This window comes from Diospyros lotus, chromosome 2 (assembly GCF_014633365.1).
Source record: "Diospyros lotus cultivar Yz01 chromosome 2, ASM1463336v1, whole genome shotgun sequence".
Taxonomy (NCBI): Eukaryota; Viridiplantae; Streptophyta; class Magnoliopsida; order Ericales; family Ebenaceae; genus Diospyros; species Diospyros lotus.
Window position 1 is genome coordinate 7,127,507 of NC_068339.1, and position 18,973 is coordinate 7,146,479.

The following is an 18,973-nucleotide window of genomic DNA, read 5'->3' on the forward strand; positions in this document are numbered from 1 at the left end:
GGATGGGGGTCTAAAAATTCAGCAACAAAATAGACCAGATCTGCCTTAATTATTGACGAAAGATATTGCACATTTAACATCCGTGTAACTATTGCAACTCACGTGGCTTTGTAGATGAAAACTAAAGGAAAACTAGGCATCGCCATTCTTAAAGAGCAGAGCCATTTTTATGCATAGTCTATACTTACGAGGGGAGAGGGGTTAGAGGTTATTTTTACAATTTAAATTGTAATTTTTTAATCACAAAGTAACAAACTTGTGGTGGCTATCAAACCCCGCTCTCTCCTAACACAATAATACAACTGAAAAAATAAAAATTCAACTTCTCGTCATTTCCGAACAAACCAAATGATAGACGATTCTAGAATAGGTATAAAAATTTAGGAGATTGGGAATGTAGAAGAGATTATTGACTTAATATAGCTGTTATTGCTTTACACTTTCATATAATCTCTTATATTGTTATTGGTTGGTTGTATTTCTATGTTATGCTTGTAACTGTAAAGGATTAGATTTATCTTAAATACTGATGCGTAAATTGTGTAAGTATATTATAATCTAGTCTTGTTTCAGTTTGTAATAGAGGTTGTAGTCATTCAGTTGAATTTCTCAGAACTCTCTCTCTCTCTCTCTCTCTCTCTCTCTGTTTTCAACTTTTTACCTTCCGTTTCAAGGGATGCATATGTACCTGTCTCTATGAGACAAACGGGTGTGATATAATTAAAACAAAAGGCAAATTACAAAAAAAAAAAAAAAAACTTTGACCCGAGTATCAATTTTTTATGGAACCTTAAAAATTATTAATTCTAAACCCAAACTTACAGAAATGATGAATTCTATGCCGAACTCACCGAGTAATAGGGCGCAGCAGATACTATGCTCATGGGCTCGGGTGCATCGGCTGGACACAGAGCATACAATGCAGCCTGAAATAGTTGCGACGACCCTGTTCCAACCACAATGTGACGCTCTTTGGTGACGGCGTTTCCCACCAGTTTGTGGAGTCGAACAACGGCCTTTGCAAATTCCGGCTCCAGAAACCAGCAGAGGTTGGAGGCATCCGAGAAATAGCTTATGTACTGCCACCCGGAGATCACGACAGCGGTTTTGTCGCCAGCCTGCCGCCAAAACCTCTCGTACATTGTCGGATCGCCACTGCATTCAGCAGCTTCATGATGTTATAGATCACAAACACGATACAGATTCTAGACTTCATTGAAATAAAAATTGGTCCGTTCGCACCAAGTGATGTGCATTTGCAAGTGGAATTACTATGCCAATATGGGTGTGGACAATTGCAATTTTAGCATTGGTGCTGCTGCTCAAAGTTGGATGCTGGCTTTGTTGGATTATACGCAAAGATGATGCACTAAGAGAGTGTCCATGTAATGTAACATATGAAAATATATAAAGAAATTGTGCTCAATTTACAGGATGCAAGATGGGTATGGGGGGCAGCAATTATGGGGCCTCCTCTGTCACAGATCAATGATTGGATGGACGGCTAGTAAACATCAGATCTAAAGATGGGTTTTGCATAACTGGTAATGCTTGGAAGGACCCATAAATTATGGGACCCAAATAGAAGAAAAACCCACTTTCCTTTTTCCCGTATAGCACTAGTGATAATAAAGTCACTAAAATTTCAAGTTACTGGTTGAGTCCACTCCAAAATATTCTCAAAGAGGACAAGAAGCTGAAGGAGGTGACAGTTAACAGTAGTATCCCATGTGCCGCATATGCAGAAAGCTAAACACAAACAAGACCCACAAACATACATCCACAGAAAAGCAGAACCCTGAAAAAGCGAAGTTGGGGCTAGCATGGTGCCCTTGGAATTCAAACTTCTTTCTGAAAACTAATGCAGTGGGAATGATGGTGGCTGGTCAAGGAAGATTTGGAGAGCACCACCACCCATGGTGCATGTTAGGCCCATTGCACAAAGCACAAGTTTGGGAACAGACAAAGCATCCTCAACTCTTACATGCACCTTGGGAATTCACTCCCACCCAAGAAAGCAGCATAGTTATGCTACAGAGTTTAGTAAACCATAAACAATATATGTATATACTATTCTATGGCAAATCTCGCTTATTTAACCCCTTTTTTTCAAGTAAACAAGAAGGAAATAAGATTTCTGTAGAGAATATTGAAAGGGGTAATTTTACCTATTCGAAGTTTCACTAAAGCCAAAACTGCACTGCAAAGGGCACCAAATACAGGTTAAGGTACCTAACCAGTATCGCATTAGTTTAGTGATACATAATCTCTCGCCATTATTATTTGGGATCTAAAAATAAAGAAGCTAATAGCTTTGTCAAAAGACCTCATGAAGTCTCCTTATTTTCTCTTAGAACATCTTTCCATAATTGATAATCATTTACTCATTACAATGTTAAAAAGCGACTTATCCTGTGGCATTAGGCTTAACCCTTGACTTAGGAAAAAAAAAAGAAAGAAAGAAAGAAAAAAGACAAGATGCCCATTTGTTATGCCCGTGTTCGTATCAGAGTTGCACGAAAACGGGCACAAGGACGTTTTGAACAGAGCAAGGCAAATCATCTGAGGAGGTTTAGTGAAAGATTGCAAATTCTTGAGTGGACTAATGATATGATATTTCGTAGAACTGTGAATACTTACTGGTCGAGATTGATGACCCTGCTGCTGCTGGCTTCGCCATTTTCAACGTGATTATGAGCAGCTGCTGAAGTCCAGGAAGCCAGTTCAGGCGTCTTCCTGCTAACGTGCGCCGCCTCTCTGGCTTGCTGCTGCTCCAATTCCAAACAGAGGCCATGGACGTCCCGCTGCTCTTCTGCTCTCCAGCTCTCCCCCACATATCCCAGCCTCAGCACCAGCCCAACATTCAAAGCCAAAGACAGCATCAATAGATGTCTCAGCAACAAAACCCTCTTCTTATCCATACTCTCTCTCTTGATTCGCGCCACAAAGTTCAGTTCAATCGCCAGTTCAGTTTGAACAACGAAGGAAACGGAGAAAACCAGAGACTTGGTTGGGTAAATATTCTGTTGAGCAAAGAAAAACAGAGGAGAGAGAAATAGAACAAAGTCAGTATCAGGAACAAACGGAGAAAAGAACCAAGTTTTGGTAGATAAATTCCAAGGGAAAAACCAGCTCATGTATTCATAGCGGATTTGTTTGGTTCTGACGATCTCTGGAGCTCTGCATCGTGCACGGATCAATCCAAATGCATTGGCATTTGCTGGTGGAGAGGCCGAAGCATACAAGCAGTCCGACAAGTGGATATCTTTGAAGGGACCAAGAATGAAACCACAACCCACCCAACGATTTTCCCGGAAAATCGCAGCTCTCCGATGCGGGATCTTGAAAAGAAAACCCACTCCGTAAACAAAACCACACAAACTGGTGATCGTAAGGCACTATTGTATCAGTAGTAATATCACACGGCACCAACATACATCTCTCTCTTGGCTCTATTTCTACATCTGTTTATATATCCATGTATCTACGGACCCAGAGCTCTGAAAGCTGGCTTATTTTTATTAGAGTTGGAAAAGAAAAAAAAAAAAAAAAAAAAAGAAGCTGTTTCAGTGTCTGCAGCTCTGCGTGCAAGGGTGCAAATGAGCTGACCACAAAACTTTGCTGTTTGACTAATAAAAGGTTGTTTGTTAAAATAAATGGAATAAAGTTGACTTTAGTTTTAAAATTTGATTTATAAAATAATTAAGTTTGAATTCATTAAAATTCGAGTAGTTAGTTTACGAGTTAACTTGAATAAAAATTTATGAGTTGGCTCGATTATAGGTTTGTGAGCTGTTTTGAATAGAAGCTTGCGAGCTAACTCACTTACAAGCTTACAACTATCTTGTTAGTTGATATTGGTAAAAATTATTAATTTTTATATTTTTATATATATATATGATAACATTACTGAGATTTTTCTCACATAAAACAAAATAAGGTATGTGATTTTTGAAAACTTTTGATGTATTGGTATTTTGTAGGTTAATATATGTGATTTGATATATAATTATGATTACTGATTAATATTATAATTTTAAATTGTAGATTGATATTTGGAGCAACTAATTTGAAGTTGAATTGAAAATATATTTGTTATGCTGTAATTTTGATTATGTTTGTATTTTAAAAATAACTAGACAAGTAATTTGATTATCTTTTTGTACGGTAAATGATATTATATTTATTGTAATTTGTGAAATTATTATTACTTAATTATTATTACTTAATTATCATGTCGATGTTATATTTGTTAATTATCATGTTAGGTTCATTTAGATATATTTGTTAATTATTAGATTAATATTTTTTTTTATTATACATCAATTTATTAGGTTTTTTTAAATAAAACTTTGATAAATTCCGGCAGGAGCTTGACCTCGGGTCGAGCTTGTTGGAGTTGAGCTTGCTGAGGCCTACAGTTCTAGGGGGCATTTTTTGAGGTACTAACAAGTAGTACACGGGGTCTCGAAACTTGAGGCACTTGGTCCAGAAGATGGGACATCGTGAGCAGACAGGGAAATGTCCTGCCTTTTCAACTTAGGGTGTTAAATGCATGTCAGGCAGTGTGACAAGTGGCGCGATCTTTGCAGGTGACTATGTTTGATCTCTATCCATTGGATGCATCGTGTGGTATTGATTCATCATCAAGGATGGGCCTAGATCGTGATCATTGAGCGATATCTATATAAAGACATCCATAGGCCATTTTTTCGCTTCTTAATCCTATTTTCTGCATTAGCTTTCGATTTTTGAACTCCGATTCTCTAAGAGCTTCCACGCCTTCTTACCTTCGACTATTCATGTGTTTCCAGCTTGGGTCAAGTTCTCATTTCACTATTCTCTTACAAATTTCGCTTGCTTCACAAGTAACTCCTTGAATCCGATTTTTTTCCCCTTCGCTATTTTTGTTGTTATTGTTTGTTAGTTACCGAGTGTTTATGGCAAGTTTGGGGAGAAAATCTGAGATGGGGTGGTTTCGAGTATAGATTAGGGCATTCGAAGCGTAGTTCGAAGTATGTGTTGCATCTATGGCTAGGTCATCTTCAAGTTCGTTTTCTAGTGCGAGTGGCAACTATAGCTGGGTGAGTGAGGACGTTGCCAAGGTTGCCTCGATTTACGACTCCCTAGGCAGCATCACGATGCTGAGGTCGCAGATCTTTTTATCGGTTGTTGGGGACAAAGGTCTATTTGAGTGTTGACCTTGTAGGGAAGAGGAGCGAGTTTTTTTGGCCCTGGATTCAAGGTCGATCTTTGTGTACAAGACGTTTTTCATGCATTTTTGTCTTCGACTTCTATTTATTGAGTTCCAATGCTCAGTGTTGGCGATGTTGAACATCACCCCGACCCAACTGCACCCAAACAGTTGTACCTTCATGAGGGCCTTTGAAGTGTCGTCAAGCTTTTAGGTAGGGAAGTGAGCACGGGGGTCTTTTTTTCTTTCTTCCAATAAAATGGGGTCAACAAGGGTAGTAGTTAGGTTTCTTTGAGTGGGCTCTGGATGAGGAAATTGCTGAAGGCTTTCAATAGCTTCTACAAGAACTTTAAGGCCGGTTACTTTAAAGTGGCTTCTCAACAGGACAAGCTTGCTTTCTTCCTAGGCATGAACGATATACAAAAGTACCCATTTCACTGGATGAGCAAACAGAGCTCCATTATGAGGCTTACATACCGAAGTCTCAGCCTGGAAGACCAAGCAATGATTGATGTGCTTGAGACTTTTTTGGTGCTGGAGACATTAGCTCTTATCAAGCTCGGTGATAACCAAGAAGGCTTGGTTGAGTACATGTGTAGGCTCCTGCTTTATCTTTCTATTTTCAGTTACTGTTACTTGTTATTCATACTATCTATTTCTCGTTTCAGGCTCGATGGCTCCAAATATGACTCTAAATGAGGTGAGAAGATGCTCGGAGAAGAAAAAAGCTAAGGCGGTAAACATTGGCTCAACCCCTGTTTCCAAGGTCGCGGATGAGGCCCTCGTCTCCAAGGCCATCGAGAAGGCTCCTGCCAAGGGTCCATTTCCGATTTCTCGAGCTGCCTCCAAAGCCGCTAAAACCAAGGCCCCCATCCTCTCTCAGACCGAATAGCAAGCTGATGCCGAGGTGGGTCAGCTGGTACGAAAGAGAAAAATGGTTGGGGTAGCCAAGGTCGTCCAACGCCGTGGGATCATTTGACGGGCAACACCCAGGGAGCCTATGGAAAAAACAGTTTCGCCTCGAGATTTTTATCAAATATCACTTGTCTGACCCCACCAATCATCAGAAGATGCTGAACCTAAGGTAGATCGGGCTTTGTCGAGAAGCCGAGCTGTAAGCTCTCTGGCTTGCGAGAACTAGCCAATCCCTAGAGATAGAGTGTCAAGCCCAAAAATAAAGTGTTGAGCAAGCCCGCAAAGAGGAGGTCAATGAATAACTAGGGAGTTGGGTGTGGAGAATGAGCTGTTGTGGAAGCGGGTCAATGAAGCAAAGTCGACGACCTTGGCAATGAACTGGCTTTACGAGAAACTCAAGGGCCAGAATGAAGCCTTGTAGTGGGAGCGGGACCAGTTAAAGGTTGAATTGAAGCTAAATAATGAAAATGAGGGTAAGTTGAAGTCCAAGTTGGCGACCTCTCTCTTCAAGGCCGATCGGGAGAAGCTCGAGGCGGCCCGAATGAAGGATCAGGCTGACAAGGCTCGAGTCGAGGTTGAGGGCTTGTTGGACAAGGTCGTCGATCAAGTTATGGCGAGTTATGAGAAGGCCTTGTCCTATGCTCGGTTGTTCTTTCCTGAGGCCAACTTCTTTGCGTTCGACCCTTTTAAGGAGATCGTGGATGGCTAACTTGTAGATCTGGTTGTGGTGAACCAAGCTGGCCAAGCTGGGGTCTCAGCCAAGGTGCTAAAGGTCATGGAAGGTCGGCCTGTGGAGGATGTTATTCAGCCCGACGAGCTTGGTCCGTCAACCTTATTTTTATTGTCGATGTTGCAGCTAAGCCTTCTCTTGGACCCACCGGGCCTTGACTTATCTTTTCTTCTCATTTCTTTTCATAGTAGACTTGTATTTGTTAATGTCATAGTGTAGGTCGGCACATCCTTTGTAATTTTGACTTCAATGTAATAAATAATGTTTCCTCGATTTTCTACATTGTTCGATGTTTATTTGTTCATTGCGTGCATTTCCTCTATTATCTCCTATTTTTCTTCCAAGACTGAGTTAGGAAATGTAATAAATAATGTTTCCTCAATTTTCTGCATTGTTCAATGTTTGTTTGTTCGTTGCGTGCATTTCCTTTGTTGCCTCCTATTTTTCTTCCAAGATTGAGTCAAAAAATGTAATAAATAATGTTTCCTCAATTTTCTACATTGTTCGGTGTTTGTTTGTTCATTGCATGCATTTCCTCTATTTCCTTTTGTTTTTCTTCCAAGACTAAGTCAGGTAAGTGAGTTTGCTTCAAGGAGATTCGAGGTCCACACACCAAGGTTGTCCCGGGCTTAGGGTATGGACTGACTGAGCATGTTTAACCCAGGGCACGACTTAGGAAACCGGGATTGACTGGAGGTCCACCCATTGGGATGGACCCAGGCGCTTAAGGGTAGACTGATCGAGCCTGTTCGATCCAAAGCACGACTCAAGAGACCAGGTTTGACCAAAGGTCCACCCATCAAGATGGACTCAAGCGTTTGGGGATGGACTGACTAAGCCTGTCTAATCTAGGGCACAACTTAAGAGACCGGGATTGATCGGAGGTCCACTCATCGAGATGGACTCTGGTGCTTAGGAGTGGACTGGTCGAGCTTGTCTGATCCGATCTCTCTCGGTCATCAGCGGGCCATATGTGTTGTATTTCAAATGAGGAGGCTCAGGCATCCGCTCTCGTTCCCTTATTTTCCCAGCTTGTTCTTTCTAGTTGTCTTTTTTTCGATCACAGTCCATATTGAGTCGATGTTGATGCTCAACTGACGGCCTCGTCCATTGGCTCGGTTGGGGCTGAGCTCTTGTTTGGGAGTTACTATGTCTAGTGGCTGAGACCTTCTCGACATTTATGTAACTTGTTTCCCTTAGCCTAAGGTCGACGAGATGTTTCTTTTCCAGAGAGTAAAAAATGACATGGGCTTTAGCCCTGCCATAATGGCGTGCATGGAGACTGCAAGGCTAAGGTCCCTGGTCTGGATAGCCTCCTGATTGAATTGGTTCAAGAAAGCCCGTAACGGCTCGTTTTCCCCCTGCTTGAGGTTGATAAGGCTAGTCGAGATCTTACAATGAGCTCAGTTGGTGGAGAAATGGGTGAGGAAGTAGGTGGTGAGCTTGGTGAACTCATGAATGGAATCCGACTCGAGGGTAGAAAACCATAGTAAGGTAGATTTCTTGAGGGTGATAGGGAATGCTCGGCACATGATAAGGTCGATGCCCCCGCTCAACAACATTAAGGAATTAAACATGGTTAGGTGCTCTTGGGGGTCGGTGGTTCCATCATATAGCTCTAGAGGGTCTGGGAGACGAAAATCGTTTGGCAAGGGCACAGACATGATAAACTTCGAAAAGGGGTGTATAGAGTTGGAGAAGGTGGAGCAGTATGGGTTGTTTTGGGCTGGTGTTGGTTACTGGCTTCTTCATCATTGTTGGCCCGCCCATTGTGCTGGTTCCTCTGGTGATTGCGAGTCAGTTCGGCTACTTGATTCTCAAGCCATTGAATGGTCTGGAGAATGATCTCCATGGTTGCAGGGTTTTCTGGTTGATGGGGGTTGGTGTTTTGGTTCTCTCGATTAAGGGCCATGTTATTCTAACTTTTGGTTTTAATCATGGATAACTATCAGGTATGGCTTGGGATGCTTTGGTGAGTTTATGGGAGAGACAAATTGTTGCCTGGAAAAATACCTAAGAGTAAACATGGCCACGGTTCATGAACCGCCGGTTCCGGTTCAAGAAATCTTTGAACCTGAACCGAACCGCCCAAGGGCGGTTTGGGACGGTTCGGTTCCGGTTCCGATTCGTGCCGGTTCGGTCAACGGTTTGGACCGGTTCGTTCAACGGTTTGAGCCGGTTCGGTCAACGGTTCCGGTTCCGGTTCAAACCGAATTTTTTTAATTTTTTTTAAATATTGTTGTATTTAATTTTGGTCCTTGTTCAGTTGTTCGGTTCGGTTTGGTTTCGATTTTTAATTGTTAAATGTAATTGTAAATATAAATATTCTCAACCATATTTTTAATAAAAAAACACTACTAAAAATTGAAGAAATATAAGTAATAATTTCATTAAAAATAATTAAAACAACTAAACAAGTATGTAATACAAGTAATTAATTTTTACAAATGTGAAAAATAAAAAATAAAAAATAGAATTAGACTTAATTTCATTAAAAAATAATTACAACAAAAATGTAATACAAGTAATTAATTTTTACAAATGTGAAAAAAAATAAAATATGGACTTGGATCCTACGCATCTTCATTGGAGTCGGAAGTCGCCGTTGTTGAACCATCATTAACCCATTCGTCAGATGATGATGAATGGATAAGTTCTTCTTGACGTCGCATGTTAGTTCTTTCCCAATCATCGAGGCAAACTTGAGCTTCCAATGATTCTGGAGCCAATCTTGATCTTCTTTCGTCCAAAATGTTGCCTCCACTACTGAATGTTTGTTCAACGGCAATAGTTGAAGCTGGAACTGCAAGAAGTTGACTTGCAATAATTGCAAGAGTTGGAAATGTCTCCTTGTGCCTTTTCCACCACTCCAAAATTTCAAAATTTAAACCTGTATCATCACCAAACTCAAAAACTGTGGTTAGATAAGTTTCGAGCTCCGAATGTGAGCTCGATCTAGGTTTTTTCCTCCTTTGATCTAAAAATTTATGACCCCATTTCATTGGTTGGGAGGAAGAGGAATGCGAAGCCATGGATGGAAATGATTCTTCACTACTAGGAGCAATAACATATGCTTCATATAATTGATTGCATAAAGTTCTAACCTTAGAAATTATAATATTCACATCAATTTCTTCATTATTTTCTAATCCTAACAACGAATAATAGTTAGACAAACACTCAATTAAACCATCAAATTTACACCTAGGATCAAATACCATAGTAACAAGAAAAATTTCAGGAATAAATTGATAATAACGTAACCATTTTTCTCTCATTTCTAAAACAGCATGACAAATTTCTTCAACATTAATTCCTTCCATTAATACACCGGCCACATTCATTGCTTCTATTAAAAATTGATGTGAAGTTGGTTTATAAACACTACTAAGTGTATGAGTAGCATCATTAAAAATTCGTAAAATATTCAAAATTGAACTACAAACATTCCACATAGTTGGAAAAATAGGATATTGTGGAATATAATTTGCTGCAAAAGAACACAATAAATCTTTATATTCAAAAGATTGATTAAGTAATTTAAAAGTTGAGTTCCAACGAGTAGGGACATCTTTTGAAAAACGTTTTGGGGTTTGACCATTGGAGGTGCAAAAATGTGCCCATGCTTTTGCAGGGTGTACCCAAATATAAGAAATAACATTTCTAATTGGATCTAAATAAGAATTAAGTGACTTAATACCATCTTGAACACATAAATTTAAAACATGGCATGCACATCTAACATGAAAAAATCTTCCACCAAAATTTGGTTGGCAAATTCTTTTCAATTCATTAATAGAAGCAGTATTAGCTGATGCATTATCAAAAGAAATTGAAAAAATTCTATTAACTAATCTATATTCTTGTAAAATTTGTTGAATTAATCTACAAATATTTTCAGCATTATGACTTTCATCAAAACATCGATACGCAAGAATTCTTTTTTGTAAAACATAATTTTCATCAACCCAATGACAAGTAATACCCATATATGAATGAGTTTGCCAATGATCACTCCAAATATCACTACAAATAGAAACATTAATATTATTGTTTTGAAAATATGTTATCAATTCAATTTTTGAGTTTTTAAACAATTTTAACAAATTCCTTTTCAAAGTATTTCTAGGAATTGATTTAAAACTAGGATTAACAAAGTTTTGACAAAATCGAGTAAAACCTAATTTTTCACCAAAACTAAAAGATAAATGATCAATTGCTACCATTTCAGCTAAACCAGACCTACAATTAGCTTCATTATAATGAAATAATTGAGGAGAGTTTGAAGAGGTAGCAAACCCGGATATTTGTGTTTGATCGCGGCTCAATCCAACCTTGAGCGGGTGCTTTGTTTGCAAATGTCGGGCGAAAGTACCATATCCACCTCCTTGCTTGAATTTGTATACCTGATTACAATAATTACAAGATACATCAAATTTATCATCTCCTTTTGGTGTTTTCTTGAAATGAATATTAAAAATATCAGAAGTAGAAATTTTTCCACCTCCCTTTTGTTGAGTTTCACTCTCTTGTGTTTGAAAATTTTGAGTTTCAAACTCAACATTTTCAACATTTTCAAAATTTCTACCTTCACTTGCCATTTTTTTGAAAAAAGTATGATAATAAAAAAATATAATAATGATAAAATAATATAGTAACAAGTAATAAATAATTAACAATATAATTGAATAAATTGATAAATAACAAAATGAGAAGATTGAAGAAATTGAAATTGAAATATTAAATGAGAGACAAAATTGAGAGAATAATAGCTTGAGACTTGAGAGAGAGAGAGAGAGAGAGAAAGAAAGTGTAAAAAATGAGTGGGGGAGGGAGGAGTATATATAGATAGGAATTATAAAATTAAAAAAAAAATTAATAAAATTGGAATTGGACCGTTGGCTGCCAACGGTCCAATTTTGGACCGTTGGGGGGGGGGGAAGGGTGCTGCACGGGGGGGGAGGGGGGAGGGGGGTGGTGGGGGGGAGGAGTGCTGCACGGGGGGAGGAGGGGTTGTTCCGGTTCCGCGGAACCGGAACCGTGGAACCGGAACCGGACCGAATTTCGCCGGTTTAGTCCGGTTCCGGTTCGGTCGGTTCCGGGTCCGGTTCCGGCCGGTCCGGTTCCGGTTCGAACCGCCGGTCCGGTTCAATTTTGGCCATGACTACCTAAGAGAGGGGTGAATTAGATTTTTTTTTAAAATTAATAATTTTAACTCTTTTAAAAACTCTTAAATTTGTAATTTTAATATGTGGTGATTGCAGTAGGATTAATAACAATAAAATTACACAACCACAATGAACAAGAGAAATTTATAGAGATTCGACTCTAAAAAGCATAATTTTTGCTCTCAAGGCTTAGCTTCAGATTCCACTAGGGAGAATCAACACTAGCTTTTAATTGAAACTAGAACCAATATACAATCTCTTGCCTAAGCAAGAACCACTAGCATACTACTAGCAAATATAATTCACTCACACAATAAGTGAGTAAAATTATCCCCTCACACAATAAGTGAATAAAAATAACAAACTTACAACCAAAGACGATTACAAATAAATCACCAATGGTTGATAATTCTACCAGCCAGCATACTTCCAGCACTTTGAACCTTTTCACTCTTGTTTAAATGCTCTATCAAGTTTGTTCTACATTGAGCCTCCATACTTACCCTATATATATACATCTTCCAAACACACTAGCCATTAAAGAAAGAGTTAAAATGAAATTTGAAATTTAAAAAATGTTTAAACTTTCTCAAACAATAAGAAAATATGTCTCACCTTTAATTCAAAATAAATTTATTTTTTGCATGAGAAATCAAGATTTGAAAATTCAAATATAAGCTTTTAAGACATAAATTATTAAAACAATAAAACATGTCTAAAAGCAATTCTCTTTTAATTCAAAATAAATTTACTTTTTGCATGAATAATAGAAAACATGTCTAAAAATAATTTTCCTTTAATTCAAGATTTGAAAATTCAAATATAAACTTTTGAAATATAAATGATTAAAACAAGAAAATATATCTAAAAATAATTTTCTTTTAATTCAAAATAAATTTACTTTTTGCATGAGTAAGAGAAAACATATTTCAAAATAATTCTCTTTTAATTCAAAATAAATTTACTTTATGTATGAGTAAGAAATGCATTTATCAAGATATGAAAATTTAAACATAAATTTTTGAGATATAAATGATCAAAACAAGAAAACATGTCTAAAAGCAATCCACCTTTAATTCAAAATAAATTTAATCTTCATACCCGTTTTTAATTCAAAATAAATTTATATTTTGCATGAATAAAAAATACATTTATATCATAAAAATATTTTTGTTATCATCAAAATCAAATTTACATACCCTTGAGCTTGACACAAGTTTTACCGAGCCCACGGTGGGTGACAAATGTTCCTTTGGGCCCCAAAAGGGAATTATCGGATGGAGGGCTCGAGACAATGACGATCCGTATGACAGGGGGTGGCTGACACCTGCAAGTATTCCAAAGCTCAAGTAAGTAAGAGTTCAAGGTAATAGAATTTCTATAGATTGAGAAAAAACATATCGATTAGCTTATAGAGAAGAGGAGGGGATGGTCTTTCGCTTGTCATTGGTTGTTGCAGGCGAATTAAGAGCATAGGATATTGGGACAGTTGAGGCCTATCGTGAGTGCGAGTGATTTGGGTATGGCGTTAATGGGATGGAGAATGCTACTGAGCTAATGTTGATAGTTGATGGAATGAGAGATGTTGTTGAGCTAACATTGGGCCCAGTATCGAGCTATAAGCTTATCATTGGGTTGGGCCCAATAAGACTAGTACGGTCCAAAATTATTTTTATTTATAAAAGAAAATATTGATATTTTAAAGTGATTTATATGAACACTGATTGGTGGTTTGAATTGCTGACAAAATTAGTTATAGTAATTAATTTTGATTTCATAATTAAGTAAAAAATCGATTGCCTATACGCTCTTCTTTAATTGAAGTTTAAAAAAACTCCTACAATCGTTAATTTTTGATGGTCGTGACAATTTATATACATTAACATATGATTCGTGTTTTGGTTTTGAAATAGGCTTATGTTTCTTAAAATTTCATCTGACATTGATTTACTGGTAATTAGTGCCAACTTAGTTAGATATTTATCAGTTCATTGCTTTGACCATGCAAAAAGACTGCTTTTATTAACAAAAAAAAAATTATTAACTTCATTCTCTTGGTCAGTTGTCACAAAGACAAAGGTTGCCCTTATTTTATAAAGAGCACTAAATCACGGTAGGTTGATATAATTAATTTAGATAATTATGAGCATCTCAGTGTGATAAGACACAACGCTCTTCACCTTATCATAGTAAAAATAGGAAAATTGGGATATTATCTATAATATAACATTTATTCGATACAAATAAAATTAAAAGAAATGGATCTTATCCTCCACACACTCTTTGCATGTCCGCATTAGATTTGCAATAAAAATAATTTATTTTAATTTATATGTAATATTTTATTATCAATTTTTAATTAATTTATTTGTATGTAATTTGCAGTATAAATAAAATGTTTTTTTTTCTGATTATAAAAAAGACTAAATTTGCTATTATTTTCAATATTGGTTCCTAAAAGCAAAAAAAGAATTAGTAGTACTATATTATACTATTTTACATGCGGTGGTGTTGTAGCATATGATTAGCATCTGTGTTGAAGATTTTAACCTGAATAATAATAATAATGAGAATTAAAGACGAGGATTGCACTCTTAATTGTGTGGGGAGTTAACCTACCAGCTTAAATCATGAGTTGCCACCGACCATGCACCACCTCCCAATCCCATAGTAAATTACAATAATAATTAAGCCATTGCTGTTTGATTAACCAAACCAAAACCCAACCCTACCCTGTACTAATCATTATATTTATGGTGGGTCTGCGGCTTCACACTTGGCCACTCAACTCTAAAGGGAAAAAGGTGTTAATGTGCCTTGAAAAAGTGATTATTAATTATTGGACAGTCTTTTATTATTATTATTAATGATAAAATTTGAGTAAGTATGTGTACTAATTAATTATTTAAATATCAAGTTTAAAATTTAAACTTAAAAACTTTATGTTAAATATTAATCTGTCATTTAAATTTAAGAGAGAGAACATTACCTTTAAGCATGTGGTCTAATCCCTTTCCAAAAGTTTAATGAGGAAGCACAAACAGAATCTCAACTCTTTTAAAACTCCATGATGGCAAGAATTCATGCACTCATTTTTTATTATTTATTTATATTATTATGAGTGTTGCGCCAACTGTCCAACTAGAGAATGAGTAGAGTTTTAAGTTTAAATCTTAATGTTAATTTAATGATGTTTTTATAATTACACAGGATTGGCCTAATTATTATGCGTGAATGATATCTAGCCACACAAACACAGAGAGGTGGTTATTGGTTAAATGACCTGGCTGGTATTATAATAGGTAAGAAGGTTGATGATATGCATATATATAGTCTTATGTATTTAAGGCAGAAGAAAAACAGAAAGGAATGTCTCGATGAATGAAAGGTACGAGACGTGAGCTCGAAAAGAGTCGGTTGCCAATGGAAGGGTGATGAGTGAAGGCTCAAATGAATTTGGGTCCACAAAATCATAGGCATGCGTGCATGCTGGGTTCGCCACAAAGAAGAGAACGAACTAAAGGTCCATCTTTATTCTGTGATGTTGAGTTGAGTGCTCCACCACCCCCCCCCCCCCCCCCCCCCCCCCCCCCTCCCTCAATATATATATATATATATAGAATAATGGTAACCGAATATTGAGATTGAGGTGACAAATCATCTCCTGCGGCTCCAAGGGCTGAGATTGAAGGGTATTATTGGTCACTGTCTGGTGGTCCGATGCATGGGAATGAAGTCCTTCTCTGCTCCGTAAATGAATGGCAGCTGCAGCTGCAGGCATTAAGGGGAGATGGTCCTAATTCTCAAATTGGCCTTCTCGCCCAACGTTTCGATCATTCCCGTATTCAGTTCAGATGGGCATTTTGTCGTTTTTGCATCCAACATGCATGTGCATTCATTGTTAACATCAACAATAATACTTGAACCACTTGTTCAGCTTTCTAATTAATTCTGCTCTCCTTTTTTTTTAATTATTCACAATTAACTAATTAATTACCGATGAAATGGAAAACTACGGGTAGATTGAATTATCGCTGCCACTTAGATACAATTTCTCCTTGCTTTGACCTCAACCACCCAAAAAGTAGTAGTATTACTCAAGTCTTGTCATATGATCCATTTTCATTTGCATGTTAGTGACAATCTCTTACAACAGTCACAGGCACTAATATCTATTCTTACCAATCACGCCCGTTACATGAATTTTATTTTATCTTTATTGAGAGTTATTTATTTTATAAAACCATTATGTTTGAATCTGGCGATTGAATGAGAGAGAAAAATTATCTGTCCATATGAATGGGTTAGACCAAGCAATTTTAAATTATAATTTTTTGGGCTGGATGGCAATCACCTGTAAGGATTCAACTTACCTAGTAAAGTAGACTGAACTGATCAAAAGTGATGAAATTTAAAATTTTACATTTATCTTCATCAAGAATCTAAAAAACTAACTTAAATTAAAACACCATGAACATAGCCGAAGAGCAGGCACGGGTAAAGACGAGGGAATCATTTTCCGCTTCACAAGTTCAGTTTAACTTCACTAGGTAACAGGATATAGACATTTATGATGACAAACATACAACTATATTCTCAACTTCTCGAACCATACAGTATATTGACAACAATGTACAGAGAAAACCATAATCCGTTGTTGTTTACCGATTCTGGTATTTAGCTATATATGGTACATAACAACGAAAAGATGCACAACTGGCCGGCACAAAAGTCGGTGATTTGAGGAAATTTAACCTATTGGTGTCTATAATGGTGTGTAAAAATCAAGCAAGGGAGTTGCAATATCGACTTAGAAACCGAACTTCCCAGAGTTTTTATATTTTCCTAGTTGTTCATCAGCTTATCCAGCACCACATTCAGGTCGACTGACTGTCCATTCTCGGTCAGTTTCCTGACAGTAGTTTTGACCAGGTCCCTCCGGAATCCCATTGCAGTAACCTTGTCAACAACATCATCAATCGGAACCTTGTTTCCAGCTCCACCAGAACTTGAACCAGTATCCACAATAGAGGCAGTTGGCAGTGCATGGGGTAATATCTGGGCTTTTGGGAGCTGTGGATAACTTTCACCATCCGAGGGAGGAGAAGGCCATGTAGGTTTTGCCGTTGAGCCACTGTAGTGGGACAAGGATCCACCATAAGGATGTATATTGCTGGAGTTCGCTGGTCCAGGAGTCCAGGAATACCCAGCAGGATATTCAGAATTAAATCTTCGTGAATGTGGGGAATCCATATAAAACTGCTGAACTGGGGGACCATCACGAGGCAGAGATGAGGAACGGATGATGCTTGGCTGGTAGTTGTGGGAGGGCAGAGATGGCGTTTCTTCAGGATGATGGCTCCATGGTGGTTGGCTTTGAGGATGAATTGCACCAACAGCTAGTTGTGATCGAGGTTGTTGAGGTGACTGTGAGACATGAGGAATGTTGGGAGTTGGTTGATCATAAAGTTGAGGTGGTGCTGGAGCAGGAAGCTGTGCCTGCTGAGGGGGAGTCATGTTAAATCGCTGATAAGTACTTTCCGAAGACTTCATAGCTGGTGAATAACAAGACTGAGCCTGCAAACTGGAAGCCATTGTGTTATGCGGCACTTGGCTATGAGTATGTGTTGCAACAGGTGGTCCAGCTGGTGAGGCATTCAGATAAGGTAGGGTTGAAGGAGCATTGGGATGGAGAGCAGGTGGTTGTAGTGGACGAGAATCAGAAATAGTAGGTAGAAGTTGGGGACATTGTCTGGAGGTAGATGATGATGATGATGCTTGCAATATGGAGTCAGCTTGAACAGCAGTCTTACGGTCTTCTGGTTTTATGCTACCCTTCGGACCTTTAAGCTTGGCAAGCTGAAGCTGAGTCTCTGCTATTTCCTCTTTATCCCTTATAATTTGTATACCATCTTGAACCTGCACATACTTGAATATATTAAACAGTATCCAGAGGCCTACTGTCATGTTCAGAAACTCCACAGATCTTTTGTGTCTAATATTTATGAAATTCTGTTCTCCATGAGGTTCCGACCATTCAGGATGACGCATATTTTGAAATTTTTGCATGGGAGGTTTGGGCCCTATTGCTAACTTCTCAAACTGCCAGAAGAGACTCTTGCAAACATAAAAAATTCCTCACAGTATAGATCATCAAAATAAATAACAATAAATATCAAACAAGATACAGTTTTCGTTTAGATACATACTTGAACCATTAAAATATGTAGTTGGTATGTGAAAATGGACGTATGATAGGCATTTGAGTACCATGTATATGTGTTGTTATTTAGATATGTGCAAAAATAATCACAATCTTTAATCCCACCATGTGAGTAACATGAATTCTAGCTCTCTAACCATCACTATCCATGTCCATATCTCCTTATTATTTATATATATGTACTTGAAATTATTAAATTTAGAGAAAAAGGAAATTTCTATATCCTATCCCTGTGCAAAGGTTGGAAATTTTAGCTATTATCTTAATGAAGACTTTTGCTATTTTCTTTAAAAATCATTAAAATTAGAAGGTGCACAGGTCTAACTAGAACAGAAGAATCAAATACGTATTACACACATTTAATGTTGTTTCCACAAGTTAGACCAGGGGTTACATAATGCACCCAAAAAGACAATGAAGGAAATAAATGAGCAGAAACCTTCACTACCAACCTGTCAACCCAACTGCCATCAGGCAAGGACACTGCTTGGACAACCCCCACACCACAAATAAAAAGAAAAAGGACAAGGGTCGTGTTATCAGTGTTGAGAGACCTGAACTGGATTGTCCAGTTCAACCAAAAAAATTGGTAACCAGTTGAAGGTCAGGTCCAGTTAGAAACAAAAAACCAGCTGTAAAAAAATGTTGAGTGGTTTTATTGATACATTTATTTTTAGATGTTTGTAAAGCTGACAACAATTTGGGAAATCTACAAGGAGTTGATGTCAACTCTTTGGAAACCA

The 18,973-nt window shown here is 37.7% G+C and overlaps 1 protein-coding gene across 1 annotated transcript in view; it reads right to left on the reverse strand.

Moving 5' to 3' along the window:
* Window positions 1–18,973, reverse strand: part of LOC127794608 (uncharacterized) — a 45,460-nt gene that overhangs the window by 1,487 nt on the left and 25,000 nt on the right. The window contains exons 3-5 of the mRNA XM_052325858.1: window positions 16,856–17,926; window positions 2,641–3,341; window positions 852–1,155 (exon numbers count right to left, since the gene is read on the reverse strand). Coding sequence (XP_052181818.1) covers window positions 852–1,155; window positions 2,641–3,341; window positions 16,856–17,926 — 2,076 coding nt within the window. The remainder of the gene's footprint in view (window positions 1–851; window positions 1,156–2,640; window positions 3,342–16,855; window positions 17,927–18,973) is intronic.